The sequence below is a fragment of the Doryrhamphus excisus genome, linkage group LG16 (genome assembly GCF_037039965.1).
Source record: "Doryrhamphus excisus strain RoL-2023G ecotype Guam linkage group LG16, RoL_Dexc_Guam_v1.1, whole genome shotgun sequence".
NCBI lineage: Eukaryota > Metazoa > Chordata > Actinopteri > Syngnathiformes > Syngnathidae > Doryrhamphus > Doryrhamphus excisus.
The window spans coordinates 13,045,459-13,069,057 of NC_136372.1; the positions used below are offsets into that span (position 1 = coordinate 13,045,459).

Here is a 23,599-nt window from a genome sequence, read left to right on the forward strand (position 1 = left end):
GCCCAAATTTTTTCTGGTGGTTTGGGGTACCCTCTGGTCTATGACTGTGTGTGTACATAGACTGTATAGCGCCACCAACTGGTGGAAATGTATATAGCCGTAACTTCCTTCCACATGGTCGGATCAGGCCCAAATTTTTTCTGGTGGTCTGGGGTACCCTCTGGTCTATGACTGTGTGTGTACATCGACTGTATAGCGCCACCAACTGGTGGAAATGTATATAGCCGTAACTTCCTTCCACATGGTCGGATCAGGCCCAAATTTTTTCTGGTGGTCTGGGGTACCCTCTGGTCTATGACTGTGTGTGTACATACGCTATAGCGCCACCAACTGGTGGAAATGTATATCTGCCGTAACTTCCTTACGCACGGTCGGATCGGCCCCTAATTTTTTCTGTTGGTTCGGGGTACCCTCCGGTCCGTTACCGTGTGGGCCAACCACTCTATAGCGCCACCCACAGGCGGAAACGTATATCCGCCGCAAGGACCTACCGCGTGGTCCGATCGTCGTGAATTTTTTTATGGCGGTTCGCGGTGTCGGACGGGACGTGACCGCGCACCCGCCTCGCCGCCGCTGTCGCCCCCTCCTGGCGGAAAATTGCAAGTGCCGTGACTCCCTTACCGCTTATCCGCTCGCCGCGGTTTTTCGTACGGTCACACGCGCGACCCCGACCCGCGCGTACCCCCGACCCGCGCGTACCCCCGAGCGCGTCGGGGTGCTCGAGCCCGCTCATCACTGCTTGCAGTTTTAATTTTCTTTGCATTTGTTTTTGATCTTTTATGGGGTTTTTCCAGCTGCATGTTTGATGGTGTTTGGATCATTTCTCTATTTGGACACAAATATTGTATTCATTTGGAATATGACGAAATAGCATCATTTCCAGCGCTGATGCAACATTCCTCCGAACCTGACACAATAAATGCACATTTCTTTCGCACTGTTAGGAGCAATGTGATTGCATTGCGCATGTGTACGTCCACTCATTCCACTGCGGCGCTCATTACGTCCAACAGGCATCCAAAGATGACGGGATGGGCTAAATAATTCTCAGCGTGTCACCTTTTTTCATGTTCGCGGACTTGGGTTGCGTAAGAGATTAACTGTGCGGATGAAGGTGGGAGATGTGAGCGGCGTGCCGCTGGTTAGCGGGAATTAGCGCACACACACCAGCATGGGGCTGCTGGTCGGAGGCTGAGGCAGTGGGAAGCTCCGAGCATCCGAGGAACAAGATGCCAACCTTCTCCGTCATGTACAAAGGAGCGGTCATCATCAGCAGGTAAACAACGCAGCATGGCACATACTTTTCATCACCATGGCAACAAATACAGCAACCTTTTTACGACATGCGTCCCCCACCGTTAACGTACAATTTCGCTTTCTTATCAAATGGGCCGCGTTCAGTTTTGGAATATTTGCTTCTTTTGAAAGGTTTAACGTGTCAATCAGCGGCTCGTTTTTCCTCCATCTGTCGTCTGCTTGTGCGCAACAAGAGCTGGGAGGATTTAGTCTGCCTGCAAAAGCCGTTTTGTGGATTAAAAACATGTCTGTTAAGTTTGGAAATATGCACTACATGTAGCGGGAAATGCCTTTTATGCCATTCAACCAAAATGGGTTATTATAAAACTGAATCCATGGTGTCAATCATGAGTGTAAAGGTGGGCGGATTAGTGATGGGTTGTTCGCGAAGGCAACGGCTTTTAGAGCCGGCTCTTCTAAGTGAACGAGTCGTCGTTTTTTCTCTTTTGTTCTGTGAAAGGCTCACGTGATTGGTCAAAAGGTGTGCTGGCGCCAACAGGAAACCAAAGATGAAGCACTTGTTGTTTCTGCATGCCTTGACTAAACAGCCACTAAACGCTTTGTCTTTTAGTTTGCCACATTTTCAGTTTGGTGTGTGATGTTTTGCTTCACTGTCAACAGCTGGAAATGTACCGACAATTAAGATGGGCCTTTGTGCTTGTGTTTTACTATACACAATTTATTATGAATTATTCGGGGTGCACAATAATTATGGGGCTGATATGAGGGAATGATCATACTGATAAATCTGATAAGTCAACATAGCTCAAAAGAACTCCAATGAGGTGAGCAAATCAAACTCTCCTTTTGTCTCCTGCCTGTGACTTTAAGGGCCTGTCGTAACTTCTCTGTGCCGACTTGTAAACAAACATTGACTTTAAGAGGAATACATTCCATGTGCCAGTTGTACCTAAATGCTCCGTGAGCATCAGGTGAAGAAACTCATTGAGCACAAAAAACATTATCAGAACATCAGCAACCAACGTTTGAAAACTGCGAAAGGTTTGCCAGAGACCTCTGTGGCGTCACAAAGGCAGATGGAGCATTGTCATCAGCAAGGTAGCATGATGAGATAGTTGGTTTATTATTGAAATATATGTAATGCACATCTACTACAGTAGTATGGACGTGTGTAAACATCACCCATGCCTTAAGAGCTGCACTGGAGGGTGGGTTGGGAGACCAGGCCTTTTCACTCAATGGCTAGCGCTGCTGGACTTGGGAGGGACGCGGTTGCGGGTTGGAGTCCCAGCGTGCGCAGGGATGACCCCCGTTTGACAGCCAGTATCTATAAATAGAATATGTTTATATTGTATGTGACAAAGTCAGCTGTTGGACACAGGTAGGCCTTGGGAGCAAAAAGCCAAAGTGTTTGAATGACACTCAAATGTACTTTTTGCTTTTCTTATTTTGCCTGATTTACTTGGTTTTGCTAATTGTATGTAATAAAAGGGAATGGTTGCATTTTTTTGTTGCTATTCTTATGTTGTCTGATGTTGTTGTATGTGAGTAATTAGCAATTAGCATTTGAAAGGCAAAACTCATATGCTTATCTCTTGTTATTATTCATTTTCAAGGAGTGTACACCAATGTCTGACTTATTGTGAGGAGAGATTGTTGATAAATTTTCATTAGAAAGACGTAGCTGCATGTTGATCAACATTTTCATGGAAATATTGTAGCTAATTTCCATATTTATTCCCTGTGGGCAGTGGATAAACACTGTAGCTTGTAATGAGACAAAGTGTTTGTTGGGTGGAGGTAAACACGTAAAAGCTTGATGATCAGTTGGCGAAGTACACATGCTTGTTTGTCTTTGGAAGGCTGTGTTTAAGTGCGCATCTCTCTGGAAGAAGCGCCTCATGTTGTTGTTGTGTCTAATCCTCAGTAAACATACGCAGCAAAGGAATAACAGCAACACTCACTGCGTCTATCAGGGAACCGGAGCTAGTCAAAGCTAGTATGCCAAAAGCAGGGAAACAGTCTCTCTGCTGTCAAACGTGCATCAGCATAGAAAACAACAATCTGATTATTTTAAACTTCATCATGAGAAATGTATCCTACATTATCCTACATGGTCTAGATTAGACCGGTGGTCAGCAACCCACGGCTCTGACTCCAAGCTCTGCAATTTTTTTTAATGAAGTGGAGGATATGTGCGTTATCAAAGAGTATGAAGAGTATGACTCACCGCAAGTCAGTGAGTGCATCTACACTGCGTTCTGGCTGCTGATTGGATGAGCAAGGGCTGGGGGAGTAAGCTAGCCATAGCCATGAATACGTCCCTAAAAGGTAAATATGGGAAATAAAAAGTAAGGTTGAATTGTGAATGGACATATTCCATTGCTTGATTAGTTGAAGGATCACTTACGTTTTACGTTTTCTCTCCTCAGGACACTCATGGGTCCGTACGGTGCAGACAGAAGTGTTCATTCCATGGACTTCACAGACTGTGAGAACGGCTTGGGTGAGTAGAGACTACTTTGGCTTGAATTCCACAAGAAAACAAACCACGCTTGACTTGACGTCTCTCAGCAATCACAAAAAAGTCTTGCTGAACTTTGTGTATCAAGTCTTTCCAAACTCATGAAAAACAGATATTTTTCTGTGACTGTTGGTGGACAAGTGAAGTGTGTGTTGATCATCTCCTTGTTCAGCGCTCACTTTAAGTGAAGCAAGATGAGAACTTGCACTACGGGAAGGTTCCGCTCACCTGACGTCATAAAGGAAAAAGAAAGTCAATTCCAAGTGCAGCCAGGACACAGAGGGGATCCGCCTTGGTGGCTGCAGGATCGGGTCTCTACTTGGTCCTTCTGGCTTCATCACCTTCAGCCCTCACTGGATCAGTTCGGAGCCGGGATGAGAATCAGCACCTCCAAGACTCAATCCATGGTGGAGTGCCATCTCCTGTTCCAGAATGAGATCCTGCTCCAAGTTGAGGAGTTGAAGTACCTCGGGTTCTTGTTCACCAGTGAGGGCAGGATGGAACGCGAGATGGACAGGTGGATTGGTGCGGACTCTGTATGGCTCCACTGTGGTGAAGAGGGAGCTGAGCCCAAAGACAAATTCACGTGTGGATTTCCGTTCCTATCCTCGCCTATGGTCATGAGCATTGGCGAGTGACAAAAAGATAAGATGGTGGATAGAAGCGGCCCAAAGTAGTTCCCTCCATAGGGTGGTTGGGCTCTCCCTTAGAGAAGGTGAGAAGCACTGTCACCAGGGAGAAAAGTAGAATGGCTGCTGCTCTGCAGTGAGAGGACCCAGATGAGGTTCTCTCAACTGGAAAGTCAATACATGACGCCATCATCAGCGGGTAGAACCATGGCGGTGGAGCCAACTCGTTCTGGAGGCAGTGTTTTTTGTGATACAGCTTGTTAAGGATCATAGAAAACTGTTGTTCCACAGAAATGAGATTGCATGTTAGTGAGAAGGGAGCTAGTGTGTTTTTGTGCAGCCCTATGTCCAATAATGTAAGTACTACTTTTAAAGGGATTTTCTGTGTGGTGGAGTGGAGGTATCCCTGCTCGGTATCACTGTGTTTGCCTGTGATGCAAAGTAGGTCATGGTGTAAAGCCCTAACCCACTTAACTCCACTGGGTTAAGAATGCAGAGAGCTGCTGTTGTTTTTATCTCTACATGGCTTCTTACCATTGCAATGCATCATTATCTTGGAATATACACTATATGCTATATCTTACTGTACTTGTGAATAGGCACAGGTGATATATTATTTTAGCATGTGACAATATTTTGCTCACATTTAAAAAACAAATGAGCCTCATTAGCGAACACAGTTATGCCACAAGATGCTTTTCTTGTTGATCACGGTTGCAAAATAATCATTTTCATCAAGAAGGTGAGAGAAACATTCAAGGAATAACTCCTAGCAAAAACGGGAAGGTGGCGTCTTTGGCAACAATCGGGAAGCTTAAATATTCATCTATCCTTTCATTCATCACTGATATGCATTTACAGGTGTTTCATGCACCTGAAAAACTATCATCATAAAAGTATAAAATCGTGTTTTGTGTTGACATTTTTGGCTTTCAGAATTATTGGATTGACTACACAAATCAAATAGAATTGGCAAAGATAGACAAAGGTATGCACATGTGTCCCCAAAACATACATTTTATGAATCCCAATATTTGAAACGCTTAATGAGTGCATAATGTGTACATTATGTGTACAGCGTGTATAACAAACAGCTTGGCTGCTGTGATATGAAGTTTTAACTGCAAGCAACAAAAACTGGAAATGACTCATGTACTGTGCATCAGCATGTGAACCTTGTGTGTGTGTGTGCTAAAAGCAGCACAGGGGTAGTAAGCAAAGCAGCTTATACTTTTGCACGTGTAAGTATAAGCGCTGTCCAAACACATAAAGGCCAAAGAGCCCCCAAAGGTATGTGATGCATTTACAAGGCTGCTCTAAATGCTTAAATGCTAACAGCAGCACTGGCTTTGTTGTCTCACACTGACTACTTCACACAATACATCCATCTATTTGGAAATGCACATTTGCCATCTCTGCTTATGGAGTGGAAAATCCAATCATCGGTAATGCTGGATTTAGATGGAAAACTCCCAGTAAAACTATCCCCATTCACACAGAGGTACACCAAATGTTCAAAGAAAGGGTAGAGAGGCTTGAAAGAGTTTGACATGGTGACATTAATAATAATATAATTGTAATATATATATAATTATACATAGTAATATATAATATGACTGGATACTGCATGGCTGTGTACTGTACTGTATATGGCTGTATGACTGTATGGCTGTATTACATACATATATATGCGGGGGTGCACAATAATAATCCCACTGATATGAGGAAATTATAATGTCATAGCGATAAATCTGACAGCATTAAAAATAGCTCAGACTAACCGATAAAAAAAAAAAATTAGGACTAATCTAAGGACTAAATAATAGCCTTTAGGTGTGAAATAATTACCCTTAGGTGTACACAAACTACACTTCAATCTGTTTTTTAAAAAGCACGTTATGGCTTATGTGTATCTGGTCGTGAGAAGCACAACGTTATGGGGTTTAACGTTATCTATCTGACTGCCTTTGATGCTGCAGGCCTGATGAGAAATGCGGCGTGGTGGATTTGTCTTCCCAACAGGAATTAAAGTGATTGGAGGAGTGAAGGAGCTGACGGGAGAGGAGTTTGGAGTTTACGTGAAGAGGATTCTACCAGGGGGCCTTGCATCTAGTGACGGTGAAGCTTCTACCATGCTTTTTTTTCATGTTTCATCCATGCTACTTCCATGTGCGCACATTGCCAGCTTCTTAGTGGTTCAAGTTGTGGTTATGGAAAATGTTTTGTTATTGTTTGGTGTCACCTGTCACGACCACAGCGTCTGATGATGTTGGATGCTCATTACCGAGTGTAAACATGTCTGGAACAAAACAAAGCAGATGCTTTCAAATCTATGGAGCAGATTAACTAGCAGGAAAATAATCAGTGGGCTCTTATAACTGAACTAACCCTTTTCTCTCTGATTTTATTGAAAGTGTCCTGCTTAACAGAAACTGTGTCTAGTAGAGTTTAAGGTCTCCCTGGAATATGACCGGGCTTGTCCTTGTTTTCGCTTGATGAACTTGACATGAAGGTTTTTGTGCTGGTTTACGTTCCCCTGAATGTTTCTGCATGCAGGAAGAGCAGGATTGTTTGTATGTGTGCTTTCCAGCTGGATGGGATTTACGTGAATGTTAGACACAGTCTGCCTGATTTCATCCGGAGTGACAGAGGCAATGTTTTTGGGTTTCCTCTCGTGAGAATGACACAACATGAATAAAACAGACCACAACAAAACCATGACCGACTTACTCTCCAGACCTGAGCCTTTAACTGCTTTTGTGATGAAATACATTTTCTATGCTACTGTTTGTGTTGCTATTATTCATGCCATCATTATTTACAGGTAAATCAAAATAGAATATCTGGAAAAAGTTCAAGAGCCGCACCATGGTCGGGTGTTTAGCATGTTGGCCTCACAGTCAGGAGGTGGAGGATGGAGGAGCCATGAGTCAAGTCAACAAAAGTTCCCCTTTAGGAAAGAACCCTGAAACTGAACCCAGGCTCTGAGGGGTGGCCATCTGTCTCAACCAGAGATGGAGAGACAGAGTAGAGTGGCTGAGAGTAGAGAGAGAGAGAAAATAGTACAATAGGGGTTCACCACCAGAGGAGGGACGAGAGAACAACCACAACGTCCTTCGTCAACATCAGGAATTGTCCCACTGAGATGATAGTACTGAGCACTGGAGTAAAGATTACACAAGGCCTTTTGTGTGTAAAGTGTGCAGTCGGCGGCACCCCACCTTGCTACATGTCCTCTCCGTGGTTCACGCTAGCCCAAGCTTGGAAATGACCAGAGAAGGTGCTGTGGTTTCGGTACAGTCCTGTGGTTTAACTGGGGCTGGCAAACACCACCACTGTATGTACACTCCCTGTATTGCCTGTTGGAGTACAGTGCAAGAAGAGATACTGCTTACATTTACATTTTTGAATCATGGACGTAAAGCTGGGTATTGTACTGAGTGGCATATGAATAGGCTGAATCTGAAATGTAGGAAAACAAGAACTCTTCTCTGCTCAGCGGTACAGGAGATAGTGGTTGACACCTACTTGATGTCAGGCTTGGAAGTGGCTGGATTGAGCTCAGACCTCTTTGTGACTGACTTAGATCTTTACACAAAATAGTATTGGATGCCTAAAATCAATGTGGATGTGGAGCTTCTGATTGGCACTAATGTTCCTCACAGCCAAGGGAGGTGGTTTGCACTGTTGATGGAGACTCTTGTTAAGACCATCCTGGGTTGGACAGTCGATAGTCCTCTCAGAGGAGATTGCCACATTAGTGAGCAGGGTTTGCAGAGGACATAACCCTAAACCGGATTTCTGTGGGGAGACTTGATTAGCTTTGGGAGAAGCAGCTCAAGTTGGACTCCCTAAAACTGTGCAGTAGAACACGCTGCACTATCAAGGGAGGATTAGCGCTTAATGGAGTTAGTCTCAGAATCACCCAAGCAAGTCAATGGTCAATGTACTGGATTGTCGTTAAGACAAGGTGACCTCAAAATGACAAACAATAGGACAGTAGCGTTAAAGTGTACCTTAGGTATCAAAAGGCGACCGAATAAAAGATGTTGCATTAAGGTTTGGCATGATTGTTAACTGTGCAGAGAGAGTTCCCACTGAGAAGCTGGACCATTGTGATGGTAGGGTGTGGTGTGTACGTATGTAGGCTGCGGGTGGTCCTTCAAGGTGCAGATTTTATAAGCTAAGGAAGCTAGGGTGCTCATTGTGGATACTGAGGCCATGTTTCATCAGGGTCAGGGTGCCAGCCGAAGACTCTGATGTGTTAATACATCAGTTATACATAATTACAGTAATACATTTAAGCTGGCACTCCTACAGTATACTTGGAAGTAATAAACAACCTACTGTATGTTTGACTTTTGATAGGAAACCTGCTGCCAGGAGACCAGATCTTGGAGGTGAACGGGGAAAGTTTAATCGGTGTCACAAGTGAAAGGTAATTCAGTGATATCTCCCGACTATTTTTCTGCCATTATTTGTAAAATATATGTTTTTGTTGCACAGAGCCGTGGATGTCTTGAGAGCCGCTTCGGCCACCAATCACATGCGCCTCCTCATAGCCAGAGATGAGGAAGCAAAGTAAGTAGAGCTCCATATCGTTTACGGCATCTCTGTCTTTGAAGGGAAAGGCTTTTTTTCCAACAAAGTACAGGATCTACTTGCCTCACTGGTCTGCGCACATTTCTGAAGAGACCATGCATGCAACCCATTTGAGAGACGGTACATCAGAGGGAATATGACAAGACAATTCATGTTGATGATTGAATGTTTTAGCCTGATTTATGGTCTGATTGACAGTTCTAAATCAAATCTCCGATCTTGGCCCAGTGCTACATTTTAAATGCTCAACATTAAATTAGCTGCATTTGCTACCAGCAACAAAGTACACTTGTATTCTCAGGCCAACTGGACTGGTCAGGCTGTCACGAGGCCAACCGCACATACTGTGTTTCGCGGGGGTTGGTTGACTTTGTGTGAATTGTTGCAATCGCAAAATCCTAGAGCGTCTGCTTCAGTGGAGGAATGAAGGAAGATAAAACAGTGAATCTTGAGGCTCCAATGTTTCATTTATTCTCATCTCACGATCTCCTCAAATACAGTAAGAGGTGTCAGCACTGAGTTTTGCTGTTCCGCCCCTGAGCTTAGCTTTGTGCTGCTCTGCAATGACAGCCGACCAAAGCAGAGAACGCTTAGCCTCAGGCTGCTCTCTTCTGAAGATGTGTTAATCTGACTACCATCCAATCCAAAAGTATGGATCTGCAGAGGGGAGCAATTCTCTCTGTGTTCCCCCAAAGTTTCTCCAAGTTTCTCTTTTTTTGTAAAAAAGTCCAAAGTACTTAGCACTTTCTATGTGACTAATGATGACACTTAAATGAAGGCCAGACTACATCAAACCAAACCTTTCAATTATGCACACCAGCAACCAACCTTTTCTGCTCACATTCATGATTGATCTTGGTGATCTTGACTTTCTGTATTTGATTATTTGCAATTTTAGACCAGATGCCAAACACTTCCAGCCATGTAGTGATGAAGTCTCTTTGACATTTTCTTGCCCTGAAAGGAAAGAATTTGCTGAGCTCCTGGAGAAATATGGCTCCAACGGTAGCACAGGATCAACACGCAACTCCCCCATCCAGCAAGGTAAGCAAATCCTTGCTTTGTCCATTTGATAACGTTGCTCACATTCACCACTAGTGTTTTGTGCACATAAAATGATGGGAGAGAAAATATATGTATACATGTGCACACGTGAATTACACGCTGCATGTTTTCTTTAAACAGACCTGAGCCTAAAGGTAAAGTAACTCGTCCAGCCTTTAAAAATGCTTTATGACAAGTGCAGTTGTCCGTTACACAATTGCCAACATCTGCTTCCGTGGGTAAAGAGGCAGCCAGCTGGTATTTATTTGCTAAGACAGGCTAAAGCATGCAAACACGCTTTTGTGCGCTGGGTAGCAGGTGGAGATGCAGCATCTGGCTTTTACTGATGAATGTTGCTTCACCATCGTTGCAATGTGGCCATGATTAGCTGACCTACTACTCTTTGGTTTGTGATCTCCCAGTCTGGTATTCGGAGCCAAACTAGTGATGATCATTTTATTTGCTCATGATCATTCTTCTTCTTCAATGACAGCAATACAGTATATCTGATCCTCTCTCCCAATCCCTTAGGAGGCCGCTGCCTGGAAAGTACATCGTCTGGTTCCTCGTCTCGCTCCCAGAGTCCGTTGCTGTTAAGCCCAGCTGGCGGCCAGAACGCATACAACAGCAGTGGTTCCATGCTGCGCTCGCTCAGGTTGGAGAAGTTTGTTAGGTTACAGGGATATCCTGGCTCTTTCAAAGACTGAAGGGCGGATGTGTTCCTGTTCTCAGTCACCCTGGTGAGGGAGTGATTCAACTCATCTCCGTTACTCGATCAAACAATTTGGGCATCACCCTGGGAGGGGGCTCTAACCGCCCGGATGGACCTGCAGTTTTCATCCAGGAAGTTCTGTCTGGGGGGGACTGCCACCGGGTAAGACCACAGCCAACAGCTTGTTCAAAATTTTCTACTGAACCTAAGAGTACTCAGATGACTCGGAAGACTCAAAAGGTGAAGAAGAAGAAAGCTGTGTCAGCTATGAGCATACCGTCATGTGTTTTGTGTCCATACTGACCAGTTTTGGACCCCAAAGCAGAGAAAGAAAGCTGAGTAGTTTAACCAGGTTTTACAAAAAGTACATACATAGGTCACCATGACAACAACGAGAAGGACAATTTGGGCGACAGTGATGTTCGAGTATTGACCGGGTCGTTCAAAACTTTTTTGCTGAACGGGGACTCGCGGGTAACTCGTTCACTTACCCTGCTGCTGCTAGCTAAAGGGAAAAGCATGGCTGAATTTTTATGAATGTATTAAGCCCGTGGAAAAAGCAACACATCTGCTCCTTGCCTCAAATCAACTCTCCTTTCCATTTCTTGTTCCTGTCCGAGCTCTGACAACCCGGGAACTCTCAAACCTAGACTCTCTCGCTAATGCCAGCATGAAGGTGCGACAAGTTTGAGTTTCATGAGCCGGGGAGGTGGACGTATATAAGGAATTGTCCTATTGGAGACTGTTAAGAATCTAATATTTCCCTTTATTCCTAACAACAGTCCTTAATAGGACAGTTTGGAATGGAATATGTTCCTTCTGCTTTCAACAAGTCATGTTAACGATAGAAGAGCATTCCCAACAACATAAACATAAATCAGTCCTATTGAGAACTATTGTTGTTGGGAATGGAATATTTGTATATGATAACGGTCTTCAAAAGGACTGTTAGTTTCTGTTATTGGCAATGGGGGGAAAATATTCCATTCCTAACAGTCCTGGATTGTCATGAACCAAATATTTTTCATTTCAAGAACAAGGCCTGTTAGGAATGGAATATTTTCCCTCAGCCTGTTGACAGCAGAATTGACAGCAGATTGATGCGCAATCACAAGGCCGTCTTGGCCAATACAAACACACTCCGTTCTCAAAAGGATGTAAAAGGAAGTTTCCCATTACTATTTCTCACTGACACACCAATCTCAACGTAGGCAGAAAAAGCAAACCATGATCTGATTGTCATGTTAATATCAGCTGATAATATCCAAGGGCCTAGTGCTGACGGCCGTATTATTTCCCAAGTCGAGTGAGTGCACAGTGGAAGGCAGGGCGGAGATGAAAAGGGAGTGAAATTGTGCATATGCAGACATTTGCAGCTTTGCCACTCAGATTAGTGTCAAATATTGCTGAACCACGTTACCATCACAGGCGACTGACCCCGTTTCTACTGTATGTTAAGTGGTAGAATGTGGCATACTAGTACATTATTACACTGTCAGCTTCACCCGTACTTCAAAATAAAGACAGTATTACCAAACAATGCCTACTTCAAGGGATGCTTCAAGGTATCCAACCAACATGCGGGAATTATGACATCATATTAATAAAACCAAAAAATAGCTCAGATGAGGTGAGATTACCTGTGTGGGTGACCAAATCAAGTGCTCCTTTTTTTCCTGCCTGTACCGTATAGAGGGAGAGGAACCACCTGCTGTGGCCCAGCAAGGTGCAATGTATTTGGGCGGCGGTGCTGGTATCTCAGGTGGCTGAGAAGGTTTTTTTTGTGCTTGATGGGATTTTTTTCTATTTGCACAGCACAGGTAATCTCACCTGTACTGAGTTTTCAGTTATCAGAGCTATTTTGAATGTTGTTGGATTTATCAGTATGACGTCATAATTCCCTCATATCATTATCATGCACCCCCAATTAATAAGCAGTAATACTGTAACTAGTATGAAATGCAAGTGGCATCAATTCAAGAATGACATAATCATGTTGTTTGCTTGGACGTAAGGCCTTGTTTGTGTCTGGGTTGTGTAGGATGGGCGTCTACGGCCTGGTGATCAGCTTATTGCAATAAACAAAGAGTCCTTGATCGGCGTCACCCACGAGGAGGCCAAAGGTATGCTGAACAAAGCCAAATTCAGGTGGGTGCATCCTGGACTGCTCAGTGCGGCTCATGTATGTGGACATGTGGTACTACTAACATTTGGGATGGATGCGTTCTGTTCCCAGTCAGGAAATCACTGTGGAGATCGCTTTCATTCCTGGGAAAGGACTATTCCCAAGCAGCACGTCTCTCCATAATGGCGTCCAGCGAGCAGCAAACAACAGCTACACTTCTGGACGCTTAAAAGTCCACATCCGATCACCTGAGGTCTGATAATTTCTGCACCGGACTACAAATATACTGTTAGGAATGGAATATTTTCCCTCTGCTTTCAACAAAACATTTCTGCTCATAACGGAAACATAACACACGATTAGAAGGCCATCCTGGCTGATACAAACACTTGTATTTTCAACATGTCGCCATTTTAATCTCTGATGGGCTGATGCCTGACACCCTAACAACAAAAAAAGGGAAGTTTACAGCGATTGACCCACCTCTTAGACACAAGTCATAAAAGAAAGCGGAACAGGGTTCCTTTTCATTGTAGATCTATTAGATTTGGCTAAACCTTTGTTGTTGAATTGCTGTCTCCAGTGCTGGCATTGTAATTGCTTGCATCTACTCCTGTTTGAAATAAATTGGAAATTATCCTTGAGACTGCTAGATTCATTTTACAGCTGGTCTGTAAAATCCTAGGGTGACTAAAAGGGCCAAAGCTAAAGCTAAAACGCTCATGTAAAGTGAAAAACTTCATAGTAATTAACTCACTCGCTACCAAAGACATGTGTATTTGTTATTTTCAAGCTGAACGCCTGACCGTAGACTGTAGCACAAACACTTTGGTACCGCTGGAAAGGCTGATGTACTTACTTCAAAGATGTGTTCTATTCCTTTGCAGATCTGTGCAGAGGAGTCACCGTCAGTGTCCTCGCCTTCCCCTGACATCTGTCCGCCAGATATCCACATTTCAGGTGTCAATGCTTGTGTCCTGAAGCCACCTTGAAGGCATAAGAACCCAGACCCATGGGTGCCACCAGCAGCCCTGGGAATTGTGGGAATAATGGGATGTATTCCTTTACTTTCCTGACCAATGTAACATCGCACATCTTTGCCATTTATTTGGAGGATTTTAGAAAAACATCAGTTATGTCTTCCAATTCATGTTAAACAGCAATGGGTCTGGGTTCTGTGTTTTTCAGACCTTGGAATGATTATGAAATGTTTATCATATCGACTGTTGTATGTGTGTGTGTGGTGGTGGGGTGGCATGATTGAATGCAGGGTAGTTGTCACAGCAGCCAGTCTGACAATCATCACATCATTTAGGAGTGGAAATCCTTTTGGCGGAATGAGGCTTTTCGCCGCTAGCACTTTCATAAACATACACACAAACACTTGTATGCACGCACACACGCATAGAATCATGTTGTCGTTGCCATAACAAGCGAATGTGGGAGGGTGAAAGGCATCAAATTAGCATGAGATGCTGTCTACGCTTTCTCAGCGTCCCCTTCCTCTCATCTATAATCGCCAATGGCGCCATCCCTCTTTTTAATCATTTTATACCTCTCCCCCTCCGCCCCCCTACTCATACAATAAATAACCCTTGATCACTGCAAGTGCCCGCCTCCAACAAATCCTGAGACAATATCAGGTCCATGCATTATTAAAGATGATCTGTGATATCCCAGCCTGTTATGTCCGTCACACGGCTGGCATCGTTTGTTCAAGTCCAGCTTGTGTTGGCAAGATTTTATCTGGCGCAAAGAACGTTACAGTTGGTCAAATCCTAATTTGCTCCAGTCCTTACTTCCAGGTGTGCACAGCCTACAACTACATAAACCACTAGATCAGTACAAAGTGATCAGTACCCTATTGTTGGTGACTGCCACCAGGATTCTGATTGGTTAAAAGGTGCATGAGAGGAGGTGACTGTGTTTTGATGTGGGCAGACAGCAGTGAGGGCAAAATAGCCGTGTTGTTGTGGATGTGACCTAAATGTGTCCTCTCCCTCTCCAGGTTCAGTCAACCAGAGGTCACCTACGGGCACCAAAGCCAAGATCACACTAGACCCCTACATCCGACTCAAATCAGACAAGTTGGATTTGGTGAGTCACATGTCAGAGAGGATGTGATGCTGTGGAATATTGGAATGAGAATGTTTACGCTGTGACGCTGCTTCAGGGTAATCTGGCAAAGAGCACAAATCCTTCTCTTCCTGTCCCTCCTCCTCTCGTCCTTGCTCCATCTCCTTGACTCACGGAATAAAACTTATTGGCTGACGAGACTGCAAGAAAACTGATGGAGCAAACACCAACTTCCAAGTGTGAATTCTGGGAAGATGTTTGGCATGAGACGTGGAATTAGAAGACCCGGAGTGAAGCCATCGGGAAAGGTTTATTAACTCGGAGGAGTGTGATGCTAGGCCATCATCACCGTTCCGTACCTCAATTTATAGATAACGCTTCAGTCCCTCGACTCGTCCTCATCTGTTAGTGTACTTCCACAGGAGGCCAAGCGTTCCCAAACATTTCGGCACCATCACTAGCCTTGATTCCCGCTACATTGTAGCAGTTGCTCACCCCCGTCGGTCATGACTGACGCAGGGGTGCTTGTGCCAAAGTGCTTCCAATGTCCCCACAAGCCTGGCCTCCTCTGCAGCTGGATACTGTGTTCCAGTCTGGCGTACAAGCCCCCATGTCACCAAGGTGGATGTCGCTATAAACCAGAACTTGACACATGGCTCACATCTTGACTAGATTGGCTGTAAACATCCTCAGTCTTGTGCGCCGCCATCTTTGTTTACCTGCGGGACAGCACCCCCATAGCCAAGTTGATGAATCATGTCAGAAAGTACTCATGGATTTTTCTTCTCATTGCGATTCTTCTGCAGCTTCTCTTTAATGCTCACAAGCCCTGAGCGTTCTTCTCTGTGAATTATTGATCTTGCAGTGTGACTGCCTGCTGGAATAGATTCACACACTTCATTTCTACGTATGCGACTTCACAGCGCACTCGATTAGCACTTTCACTTTCCTTCTAGCATCACATGACATAGTTTATCCTTTGCCACATGTCAGTCTCAGCCATGAGGTGATTTGTCTCGCTCCCACATCCCCTGGGATGCGCGAGCATTTAATGTGCCTTACCTACGGGCAGTAGGCAGTCGATGGTTCAAACCCCACTGTCAAATTTCCCAGTCACTGCTGTTACTCCTGGTGTACACCACAATGTTGCCTTGATTTTCCAGTTAGCTTAGAATCGTTAGTTGCGTTTGAGTGTTTTACTAACACACTGTGAGAGTCAACGTTGTGGCGCTGGTATTTCAGGTGCCTGATAAGGTGTTTTGTCTGCTCTGTGTTTTTTTTTAATTTAAAGTTTTGCTCACCCACACAGCATAGGTAATCTCTCCAAATGATTGGTTGTTGGGGCAATTTGTTGTCAGCTTTATCACTATGCCGCAATAATTACGATATCAGTTGGATATCGTTAAGTGAGTGATAATGAAAGAATCATGCATGGCGAACATGCAGTGCATGTACTAGTCATGAAAATGCGTACCGTGCCAGCAAAGGAGTGTCGTGCTCTCTTCATCTCTTGCAGGCTCTCACCTTCCTTGGCTTGGATGTCACAGATGAGAAAAGACAGAAGCTGCGACAGAACCTGACCACAGACCCGCAGGGCACCGTGGCCTATGGAGGTACCTAAACACACACACACACACACACATCAGTGGCAGATCTGTGACAGATCTGTGTTGAGTGGCTGTCAAATCACAAGCTACATCACTGACTAGCTGTGACGCGTACGCCACCATGTCTCGTTGTGTTAGCATGACCTTGCTCTGTGTCCGCACTTTCCTCCCTAAAAGTGTTGGCTTTCAATACACACATGTAAGAGGATACAGTACCAGCATCCAGCATCTATGGCGGTTCGTTCTTCCACATCCAACCAATGAATGAGTGAATTTCTGCAAAGTAGAAACATCAGACCCTCTAGACATGAATAACACCTCTATAGTCACATTTACACTCATATGACCCAAACTAGTAGACATATCAGAAAATAGGACATAAAATAGACTCACACACGTTAGCATTGGGAGAGTTCCTTATTGTTCTTTTTTTTTTGCTTCCGGTACTTTCCGCAGTGGCTATTGTGTCAATGTAACATTACTGCTACCTCGTGTGCAGTGTAGAATACTAAATAAATGCATTTTTTTTTAAATAAAAAAAAAACACACACCTAGAAGACCCGAGTGCAATTCCACCATGCTGGGTTAAATAGCGACTCCAAATTGTCCATAGGTATGAATGTGAGTGTGACTGGTTGTTTGTCTATATATGCCCTGTGATTGGCTGGCAACCAGTCCAAAGTGTACCCCACCTCTCGCCTGAAGACAGCTGGGATAGGCTCCAGCACCCCCTCGACCCTCATGTGGATAAGCGGTAGAAAATGAAATTAAATTAAATGTGACACAAGGTGTCCACGGCGATGTGATGGATGAGCTTTTCCTCTCTGTGGTGCTTTTCTGATTGTCAGACTTTGTCGCGGCCACACGCAGTATTTTCCAGGACAACCTGGAAGAACTGAGTTTGGGATCGGGACCTTTCATGTTTTCCTGTCACGAAGCAGCCAGCCTGATGGACACGTCGGCCTTTCACTCGCCAGTAAGCCTTCCTCTCATCGTATGCAAAACTTTCACTTTTAACCCTGAAGAAAAAAACCCTACAAACAAAGAAAAAACAACAGGCTGGGCTGTGGCAACAATCTAGAGACTAATCATAAATGAATATAGTTTCTCTTGGCTCTTTTCAAGCAGTTTATGGAAGTTAACATTATCATGCATTATCATTCTTTGCTTAATTAGCATATCACCATTACTGTGTAAATTTCAGGTTTCAGCAGGAGCGGTGCTTCTGGGTAATGTAGTACACATCCATATAATCAACACTAACAGCTCAGAAAAACGTAGTTGCACTGTGATTATGAATCCATTTAACTTATGTGAAAGTGTGTAAATATAACTCCATCAGACTGTATAACTTATCTTCGATATGTGTATTTCTATTTATGTATTTTATATATACATGCTCTAATAACTGCAACATGTCAAGTTCTTTATCTACAGTGATTGAAATTCATGGTGACACGTGATGACAGTGGGTGCAGTTGAACGTGATAACAATGTGATCGATTATTGCTTTCCATGGTGTCCAATGTGCAACAGACCTCAGATTTCTGGACGAACTTCTCTTTCTCCTGAGCCACTTCCACCCAAATTAGATTAATTCCCGATTGCGTCCACCTGCCTCGTTGCTTCGCCACAATCCCTAGACAAAGCACAATAATCACAACAATTAAAGCACGGCTGTCATTCCATCAGTTTTACTTGATCATAATCATTTGAATGAGTAGCTGTTATTGTCTGGCACTTTGGGCTTCGGCGGATGTGAAAATGTGGAATATCTTGTCTTGCAGACATACGAATCAGAGTGCAGCTACAGCGGCGAGGAGATGGAGCACTTTCAGACGCAGGTGAAACACCTGCAGGGCCAGATGAAGCAGCTCAAGGTCAACAGCATCACTTTTTTTTTCTTTATTGATGAGATTAGGGCTGCACGGTGGAGAGTGGTTAGCCCGCAGGCTTCACAGCTAGGTGACCCGAGTTCAATCCCACCCTCTGTATGGAGTTTGCATGTTCTCTCTGTGTTCTCCGGGTACTCTGGTTTCCTCCGACATTCCAAAACCATGCTAGGTTATTTGGTGACTCCAAATTGTCCATAGTTATGAATGTGAGTGTGAATGGTTGTTTGCCTATATGTGCCCTGTGATTGGCTGGCGACCAGTCCAGGGTGTACCCCGCCTCTTGCCCGAAAACAGCTGGGATAGGCTCTAGCACCCCCCGCGCAACCCTTGTGAGGATAAGCAGTAGAAAATAAATGAATGAATGAATGATGAGATTAGTCTTTGCCCATATAAAGCATTCATCCAAGTCATTTACCTTGTGTAGGTTTTGCTTATTTCAATGTAATAGTGTTACTGTACATAGTATACGGTATGTAGTTTCTGGTTTTCAATTTCTATTTTTGCTTTTGACCTTGACAGGTTGTGCTGAAGGACATGGAATGTCGTAAGAAAAGCCTTGAAGATGAGCTGCAGAAGACCTCTGAGGTATGAGACAATGAAAGAAAAGAAGCCTGTCTGTAGATCATACATATTTAGAGTGTGTATGCGGTATTTATTGCGGTATATATATATATATATATATATATATATATATATATATATATATATATATATATATATATATATATATATGGTATATATATGGTATATATATATATATATATAAGATATGATAAAGATGAAAGTCGAGTGTAGCGACTGAGCAACGAACATGGTGTTGTCTTGAAGAAAGCGTGCGTGACAGTGGAGGAGAATGTCCGGCTAAAGAGTCGTCTGCAGGCGGCCGAGGCGGAAGCGGGCCAGCGTCACGCGAGCAGTGCCGAGCAGGACTATGAGGAGGTGATCCAGCTGCTGGAAGCCGAGATCCGAGACTTGAAGAACCAGCTGGCTGGCAAACGACAGACACGAGGAGGGGAAACCGGCAAGGTAATGAGGCTTTCCCGTCTCTACGTTGGCATGTTACGCACCACAAGATGATGGAAGGAGCACAATTGAAATGCTGCACAGCAGGAAGGTTCTATGTTGCATGGTGCTACAAGAGTTGAAGCTGTGACCGAGGTAGCGCCTGGCCTTAATGGAACATTCTTTTCACTCTCAACGCAGTAAATCCTTTTCTTTTCACACTGCCGACCTGGCAAGCAATTTCCATTCACAATGACGTTGGTAGTGCTTTATTCTTCTTCTATAAGTAATCCCATCTTCCATTGCATTTTCTTATACATACGGTAAATGCAACCTGCTTAAATCTATGTACTGTATGCCTACAACCCATCTATGTGGTATTCAATTAATCATTTTCTATTTAAAAAAATATTTAGCCGAGCTGCACAGTGGACAAATGGTTAGCATGCAGGTCTCACAGCTAAGAGACCTGAATTCAATTCCACTCTCGGCCATCTCTGTGTGGAGTTTGCATGTTCTCCCCATGCATGCGTGGTTTTTGTCCGGGTACTCCGTATCCTCCCACATTCCAAAAACATGCTAGGTTAATTGGCGACTCCAAATTGTCCACAGGTATGAATGTGAGTGTGAATGGTTGTTTGTCTATATGTGCCCTGTGATTGGCTGCCGACTAGTCCAGGGTGTACCCTGCCTCTCGCCTGAAGACAGCTGGGATAGGCTCCAGCACCCCCGCGACCCTCATGAGGATAAGCGGTAGGAAATGAATGAATGAATGAAATATTTAGCAGTCAAATTGTGCCACAGGACAATAAAAAACAGCTGTGTGCAGCAAATGGCCCCTAGGGTACACCTTGGACATGCCTGCATGGTTTTAGGTTTTAGCTTTGGATTAATCCACTAAGAAAAAAACTCCTGGTTCTTATGAGTCACATGTTTTTAGCAGGAGGAGGTAGAAGAGCTGAATCGGAGGCTGACTGCCGTGGACTTCCAGCTGAGGAAGTCTGAGCTGAACAGGAAACACCTTGAGATGTCCAACAAGAGACTACTGGGCTTTGCACAGGTACCGATGCACTCTTCTAGTCCAAAGAAAGGAAGCATCGATAGGGCAATGATGGCAGCAAAGGTGATCAAATGTGGGGGAAAATATGAAACTTAGCATTTTCATTGCATGAGATATCCAGAGAGTAAAAAGAAATGTTGAGCAGATGCTTTGCATGGAGCAGCAGAGCTGCGTTTGCAAACTAACCGCCGTTTTTGTTTTTGTCCGCAGAATGTCCACAAGGTTCTAACCACACCCAGCTTGTTTGGAGGGGAGCTTGGGTAAGACACCTTCTTCACCAAATGATGAACTCACCAACGCCTCCTGCTGTTTATTTTGGACCATCATTTCTTCCATCAGGAGCAACAGGTCATCACCAGCCGCAGACAGTCCAGACACCCCATCAGCACTTCCTGACACCGCCTTGCAGCTGGCTGTGGAGGCCAAAGTGCTGGTGCAGGATGTCAACACAGGTAGCTAATATATTAGCTGTACTTTTTAAAGATTACTCGACATCTTAGAGGCTGTGTAGGTCTGACACTGCAGCGCTTTTTCTCAGTATGGTCATGTTATTCTGCAGGGTGTCCTTCAAGGCCCTAACATGCATGTTTGTTATTTGTTAAAGTCCCTTGTGTTACCACAATGTCGTGTGCATCACCGGAAAGACTCTCCTTTCACAAACAGTTTATTATTTTCATTGCACAAACACTTCAAGACTTACGGTAGTTTAAAAATAGCGTTGTCGCCGGTGACAGCCTTTGTGATGAATGCCTTTAATCAAAGCATTTGTTAGTCCCGTGCCGGCACTCGATGCACTTACTTTGGTATGAGTGTGATTTGTGTTTTAATTTACTCCTTTGCATGGCACCAAGCTCATCATGATTTTAATTGCCCTTACAACAAAGTGACAGAGGAGGAGTTGTTGCCAGACGTCAGCCCCCACTGCATGTGAGCCAAAGGGAGGAGTGATGAAGAAGTGGACTAATCACAGGCTGAAAGGAAGCGTTCCCACTCGACAAACGGCGCCTACGCCGCCGTCCTGCACACCTGATCACAAGACTACTTGATGAGATTGAACACAACAATTTCAGGCCAAAGCTGCTTGCTCACATCCAATTAGACCTCATCCGTCTAAAATACGGCTTCTGCTGAGAGTTTGGACTGACTTAATGATCTATCTCCCCGTCAATGGACTTGGACGTGTACACACATATCTCCATGTTGTGTTGAAGCATGACTAGGGCTGGAAGGAAGAAAACCATTTTGCATCCATTTAAAAATAATTAACCCATAAGAACCCACGCCCAGTTCAAGTAAAATGATGGCGATATACCACAGACCAAGTGGAGCACACATGAGACATTTCTGATGTTTTTCCCCTCTAAAATACGACTACAGTTGTCCCTCACTCCAATGCGTTTTTTCAATCATGTATTAATGATCTTTGACTAATGACTTTTCATAGTTATCTCACAACAAGCACAATAACATAGTCGTTGCCATCATACTGCAGCTAAAATTGGAATTGAATTATAATATTTGGCACCCTATTAAAGCATAAAGTATTTTTTTAAATTGTGTTATGTCCGAAACGCTGCCATTTTGGGGACACGCTTCACCAAAGCTTCTTATGGGTTAAGACTAAAAGATTGCTAGCTTCTGTGGCTTTTCTTCTATGAAATCATTGAAGAAATAGAGTAAGTACAATTCTATTGTCATATGTCATTGCCCATTAAAGAATCATAATTGTTAAATCGATTTAAGGGCAAAAAAAGCTTTTGGAAATAAGCTAGCGTACATGACACCCCGCCATTTTGGGGACGAGGGAGACATGCTGCCTTGATTTTGTAGCTTGTTTTTTTCTAAACTCGTTGGAGAAATATAGTAAGAAGAGTGGCTTTGTAATATTTGACATCCCATTAAAACGTTTTAATTGCGACATGGATTTCAAATGAGCTTTCCTGGTTAAAAAACTTTTTGGAAATGAGCTAGCTTACCTGTTACACTGCCATTTTGGGGAAGTCGTAGCCTGGGATAGTCACATGACTGTCACATGACAAGCACTCCTGAGTGTTTCCTAGACGTCACTTACACCCATTCATCCATTTTCTATACCTCTTATCTTCTAAGATGTACAGCACTATTGCTGATATATTTTGACAATGATTATTTTAATCATAGGGATATGGATCTGCAGTGATAAATGCTAATGGAAGCAAATGGCAGCCCTCAGATAGTGGGACATTCCCACCCACCCTAAGCATGACCTCAACGCACACACACACACACACAACTGCATGTAAAGGGACAATCTCCATCCGTTTGAAGTTATAACGCACCACAATCTGCTGTTAAGAGATGGTTTTTAAAAAATCAGTCTTCCTCTTTCCATCCGTCTTGTTTCTGTGTAATATGTGAAGGATGCTGGTATGTAACATCATGAGCAATATTCATTCAGTCATCAATGCATGTTGTGAGGGACCTTACTTTCGCAGAATAGTCACTGCTGCTCCTGCTGTCATCATCTTGCTTAGATAGCCATCATCCACCATGACGATCAACGGTTCCGCAAAAACTGTCCTGTCATTCAGACATCTTTGCTGTGGCCTCATTCTTTCTCTTACACTTTTGTAATAAAGCAATTACTGGACTTGATTATTTCCCAATACTATTATTATGCCATTTGTTGCTCCTACCATCTTTGCTTCTCTTACAGTGGATACCCGCACACTCATGGTTAACCAAATTTGCAATCCAAAAATATTCTAAATAAAATATTGAAAAATAAATATTTTTAAAATTTTACAATCATTTTCAAATATTTAATTTCTCCAAAAATGGTCTGCTTTTTCTGTGATGCTGCATTGATGATAACCATGTACCACATTTTCACATTTATGCTTGACTGACAATGTTTTCTCTACAAATGGTGCAATGTCACACATTGGGCGGTCCTTGAACGCAACATCGCCGCAGTGTTGAGATGCAAAAATGTGTTTACCAACATATTTCCAGTATGTTATGAGTTTTGACACCTTAAGGCCTTAAATTCAAATGAAAGCTCCATGGATACCCTGTTCAGGAGTG

General features: G+C 43.7%; 1 protein-coding gene across 3 annotated transcripts; it reads left to right on the top strand.

Moving 5' to 3' along the window:
* The first annotated feature begins 949 nt into the window (after positions 1-949).
* Positions 950-23,162, top strand: LOC131103276 (syntaxin-binding protein 4). 3 transcript variants are annotated; one of them, XM_078797202.1, is made up of 21 exons: positions 950-1,276; positions 3,690-3,763; positions 6,433-6,528; positions 8,779-8,848; positions 8,917-8,991; positions 9,977-10,056; positions 10,588-10,711; positions 10,789-10,930; positions 12,810-12,916; positions 13,005-13,146; positions 13,781-13,853; positions 14,902-14,990; positions 16,486-16,582; positions 17,425-17,552; positions 18,364-18,456; positions 18,991-19,056; positions 19,300-19,497; positions 20,417-20,533; positions 20,744-20,793; positions 20,873-20,985; positions 21,385-23,162. In XM_078797202.1, the coding sequence occupies exons 1-21, from the start codon at positions 1,230-1,232 to the stop codon at positions 21,462-21,464; spliced, it is 2,061 nt and encodes a 686-aa protein (XP_078653328.1). In that variant the 5' UTR covers positions 950-1,229; the 3' UTR covers positions 21,465-23,162. The 3 variants fall into 3 exon arrangements, with proteins under 3 accessions (XP_078653328.1, XP_078653327.1, XP_057905383.2); XM_078797201.1 differs by having other exon boundaries at positions 953-1,276; positions 20,414-20,533; XM_058049400.2 differs by having other exon boundaries at positions 956-1,276; positions 20,414-20,533; positions 21,418-23,162.
* The last annotated feature ends 437 nt before the right edge of the window (positions 23,163-23,599 follow it).